This window comes from Vipera ursinii (assembly GCF_947247035.1).
Source record: "Vipera ursinii genome assembly, chromosome: 2".
Lineage (NCBI taxonomy): Eukaryota > Metazoa > Chordata > Lepidosauria > Squamata > Viperidae > Vipera > Vipera ursinii.
The window spans coordinates 251,668,766-251,673,913 of record NC_139513.1 but is presented as its reverse complement, the minus strand read 5'-3'; the positions used below and the strand labels follow the sequence as shown (position 1 = coordinate 251,673,913).

The following is a 5,148-nucleotide window of genomic DNA, read 5'->3' as shown; positions in this document are numbered from 1 at the left end:
ATTATACATGTACTATATAAGGTAAATGAATAAGTGACAGTAATTAAGGCTGCAAATGTTTATTTGGGTACTGAACATTTTCCAACTGAAGGGATTTTAAACTCCCTTCATGTCTTTTTTGATTGCCTTGTGCCACCTGTATTTCTCTTAATTGCAAGATCTATGCTGTGTGTTTACTAAAACGTAAGCCTCAATCTTAATCTATTTTTATATTAATCTATTTTTAGATTAAGATTTCATCTTAGATCATATGATTTCAAAGCACTGTGAAGTTCCATGCTAAAGCACAGGTTTTAGTGAGGTTGTATCAATAGTCCCTGCTGAATTTTCAGTAGTCTTGGATTCTCTTGTAAAGGTATATTCTCTTACTTTGCAGACCCTTAAATTTCTGCTTCCACACAACATGTAACTCTCCTTCCATATTTATACAGGAACCCGTTGGTCTAGTGATTAAAGCACCAGGTTAGAAAGCAGGAGATCTTGAGTTCAAGTCCCACCTTAGCCATGAAAGCCAACCGAGTCACCTTAGGCCAGTCACTCACTCTCAGCCCAATCCATCTCACAGGATTGTTATTGTGGAGAAAATAGGAGAAGGTATGTTGGACATTTCACTGCCTTGAATTATTTGTAAAAATAATAAACGTAGGATACAAATAAATGTATTTATTGACTCAATATTTGGCATTGAAATCTTTTAAAACATCTCCTTACATTGGCTTAGGGGGTGGTCTCGGTGCAGCACCTGCTGGCCTGAACCGGGGAGGAGGAGTGCGGTCCTTCCGGGCCTCACGGGATCGGTTCCTCACCACCTTGCTGTGGATAGCACAGCTAACACAATAGTGAAGTTTCACATAGAGTTTGGGTAGAACATAGGAATCAAAGACACTCGCTTCAGAGATATCTCGGACTGCAGCTGCTTCTACAATATTTCGGATGACAAACTTCTTAATAGCTTTATCCTTGGGGACACAACGGACACAGTTGGTACAGCGTATAGGCTGGACATGTCCTCGGCCCTTCTTGGCGCGGCCATTGTTTCTTCTCTTCCTTGTCATTTTGACGGTGAGGAGGCGAAAGAGCAGAAATAAATAAAATAAATATTGCCACATAAGAAGAGATGCATCCAAAATTCTAATTATCTACTGAAGAAGCTCTCAATAATAAATTTTGTAATAAGGATGCCTACTATTAAAGTTTCCCTTTTTATTCAAAATAAGTTGCATTATTATGCTCAATTCTGAAGATTTGGAATTATTCAATGAATTATTATTCATTGTCAGTCAATTTATCGACTAAGATTTTTTTGAATTGCCTGATAAACCTATCTCTGCTTGCTTTTGAAATGAAATTGACTGGTCTATTCCACTGTTTATCATCTATAGCTGCACACATAATTAATCTTTAGTCCTTAGTTTAGAGTACCTTTGCCTCATTAATTCTGTGGTGAGTACTTTTTGCTCTTCTAATGGAGCATGAAAAACATTTTTCTCTGTGATTGAGGACAGACCATCTCAGTCTTGTTAGAGCATGAAGTGGATTTTACTTACTGAAGGTCCTTCAGTTATAATTGTTTTCAGAGCAAGCTGCCATTTGGTATTTTACTTCCTGAAGCAAAATAATTTTTTATAAGAAGATTATTAGGAATAAATGTGTTCTAAGAGCTTGTCAGGATTTCACTTTTACCGTATTTTCTGGCGTATAAGACGACTGGGCGTATAAGACGACCCCCTATATTTCCTGTTAAATTATAGGGTTTGGGCTATACTCGCCGTATAAGACTACCCCTCTTCCAACGCACACCAAATAAAAATTAAAAAACATCAGATTTGATTTTAATATGGTAATTTTAATTCAAATGCTTATGACATGCAGGTACTTAGTAGGAAAACTGTCACTTATAAACACAAGGCTGCTTGTCATCAAACATGTAAACATAAAACAGTGCAAGTGGATTAAACATAATAATAATAATAATAATAATAATAATAATAATAATAATAATAATAATAATAATAAGTAGTAGTAGTAGTAGTAGTAGTAGTAGTAGTAGGTGGAGGGGACCTTGGAGGTCATCTAGTCCAACTCCCTGCTAAGGCAGGAAACCCTATATCATTTCAGACAAATGGCTGTCCAGTCTCTTCTTAAAAACCTCCAGTGTTGGAGCATTCACCACTTCTGGAGGCAGGTTGTTCCACTGGTTAATTGTTCTAACTGTCAGGAAGTTTCTCCTTAGTTCTAGGTTGCTTCTCTCCTTGACTAGTTTCCATCCATTGCTTCTTGTCCTGCTTTGGAGAATAGCTTGGCTCCCTCTTCTTTGTGGCAGCCCCTGAGATATTGGATCACTGCTATCATGTCACCCCTCACCCTTCTCTTCGTTAAACTACACATACCCAATTCCAGCAACCGTTTCCTATTTTCCTAATTCACTTTTTCACTTTTCCTAATTCACTCTAAAGCTTTCCCTGCGCAGAGCCTTAAGTAACACCAGCTGCCTGCAATTAGTGCAGGTTCTCATCTCACCAGGCTCAAGGTTGAGTCAGTCTTCCATCCTTCCGAGGTAGGTAAAATGAGGACTCAGATTGTTGGGAGCAATAAGCTGACTTTGTAATAATGCTGCTTGGGGGGGCGGGGCGGTGAAAGCTCTAATAAGCAGGGATATACATAGAATGAAGGCTGTTGCTAAGCACATTGATTTGTGCTTTAAATTGTAAGCCGCTCTGAGTCTTCGGAGAAGGACGGGATATAAATGGGATTAAAAAAAAAAAGACCAAATGGGAGATCCGCTCCAGGTTTTCCAGCCAGCCCGTCCAGTTCCTGAGTCAAATGTGTCCTTAGAGCTGGCTACGGCATTCCCCACCTGCCTTTCAAGTTGCTCTTGCATTCCCCACCTGCCTACAGCTGCTCTTCAACTTTAGAAGGAAAGACGCCCAGACCCCAGCGTGTAAAAAATCACAGACTGCAGCTTCTACTCCAATTGGTCTTGCTTTCCCTGCGCAGACTAAATGGAAGATCCGCTCCAGGTTTTCCAGCCAGCCCTGTCCCTAAAGTTTCAGCACCCGGCATATAAGACGACCCCTGACTTTTGAGAAGATTTTCATGGGTTAAAAAGTCGTCTTATACGCCGGAAACTACGGTAGTTTTCTACATTTCCATTTGGGTGTGGAGAGGAAATATACGTAATTGTTCACTATTTTCCTATCTTCCTTTCATTATATAAGTTCAAATCAGAATATCCAATAAAAAAAATTCAGTTTGCATGCGCATTCTTTATGGTAGTTCTGCACAAGTAAATAAAAAGAAAGCAGTCCTATGTTCTGCTAGAAATATAGACTTTTTTTTCTCTTTTAAGAATGAGCAAGCCTAGCACAATGCAGAAACAGCGTAAGATGGTCTGCTGGGCCCTTCCTCTTGCAGCTTTGTTCTTCGTGAAATATGGTAAAAGTGGAAATAAAGTGGTAATGAAATAAGAATGAGACTACAAGGGACGTGCTTGCCATGATTGGGACTTCAAAAAAAATCTATATATATATTCTCTCAAGGAGAGAAGCTGCCTCCAGAAGCTGTGAATGCTCCAACACTGGAAGTTTTTAAGAGACTGGACAGCCATTTGTCCGAAATGGTATAGGGTTTCCTGCCTGAATAAGGGGTTGGACTAGATGACCTCCAAGGTCCCTTCCAACTTTGTTGTTGTTGTTGTTGTTGTTGTTATTATTATTATTATTATTATATTTCATTTGGTTTTGGGTACATAACCAAAATCAAATTAACCAATTATACTCAAATATCAAAGTCTTTATTTTAAAACACACACACACACACACACACACAAAACGTGTTGTTCCTTCAGAGACTTCTGGAAGGCATCTATTGATTTCTTAACAATTTTCAAATCACTTGAAAATTATTATTATAATATTTCATTTGTTTTTGGGTACATAACCAAAATCAAATTAACCAATTATACTCAAATATCAAAGTCTTTATTTTAAAACACACACACACACACACACACACACACACACACACACACACACACACAAAACGTGTTGTTCCTTCAGAGACATCTGGAAGGCATCTATTGAATTCTTAACAATTTTCAAATCACTTGGGGAAGTATCTTTAGAGATTTTCTGTGAATATACAAATATAATCCTCAATATCAAATAAATAAATACATGTAATACTTTTTATAATATACCTTCTATAATATACATTTTTTGCAGTTCAGTTTCCAAGGTTTTGAATGGACTACAAAACTTAATAGCACCAGGAAAGTTAAATTATGCTCTTTTTATTTTCTTTGTTTAGCAGAACAAGAAGATCCTCTTAAATGCGGTCACACTTTTCTGTTTATCAGGACTGGTTAAAGTGCCCACAAGGATAAAAATAATGTAATATAACAAGCTACACTTTCCTCCCTACAGCTGCTCCGGTCACAAGCCCAGTCCAATACCTTCATCAGTTAGTTTGACCTTTTTATAAAATTGTAACATTTGTGTCTCAAAAAGAAAAAGAATGAATGCCATCAGCACTAATAATGTTTATCTTAGATAAGTAGCTTGTAAGATTATCTCCAATATATGGAAGAATGGGGTGGACATCTAAAGATTACTTACTTATGTGATATTTTATTGCTTAGGAGGCAGAGAGGTCCTTGTGGGAATATCTGGCCTAAGTGACCACAGCTTGAAAATGAAATTATATCCTTGTGCAGTCAAGGATATAATTTCATGCTACATCTTGGTCAGCAAAATGTCTTGGACGTTACTTTTACTGCAGCTAATTTTAATGTCAGTCATTCACATACATTTGTATCTCTCAAACATTTTGAATTAAGAGTTTGCAAAGCTTTTAATGGATGTTTTTGTTGACAAAGCTTCAACTGAACATATTATCAAGCATGTCTGTCAGTCTGTCTCTCTTCCAAAAACGTTTTTAAAAATGTAGGACTGTATTTTATAACTTTCAGAAGATTATTCAATTTTGAAAATACCTTTGAAAAATATGTAATTATTAATTACAGCTACAACTGCAACATTTATTAACATCTTCATTTGGACCAGTGGAATTTTCAGCTTCGGTAATACCTGAATTGATAGAAGTGAACACTAAATGCTCTAAGATGAAATTCCTCACCATTCTTAAAAA

The 5,148-nt window shown here is 37.1% G+C and overlaps 1 protein-coding gene across 1 annotated transcript; it reads right to left on the bottom strand.

Annotated features, from left to right (window-relative positions):
* Window positions 1–655: 655 nt before the first annotated feature.
* On the bottom strand, window positions 656–1,082 carry LOC310633307 (small ribosomal subunit protein eS26-like). Its single transcript, XM_083351006.1, has one exon. The coding sequence runs from the start codon at window positions 1,053–1,055 to the stop codon at window positions 708–710; it is 348 nt and encodes a 115-aa protein (XP_083207132.1). The 5' UTR covers window positions 1,056–1,082; the 3' UTR covers window positions 656–707.
* Between the last annotated feature and the right edge of the window lie 4,066 nt (window positions 1,083–5,148).

Coding starts and splice junctions, on each gene's coding strand:
- LOC310633307 (XM_083351006.1), bottom strand. CDS start 1,055: ATGACAAGGAAGAGAAGAAACAATGGCCGCGCCAAGAAGGGCCGAGGA.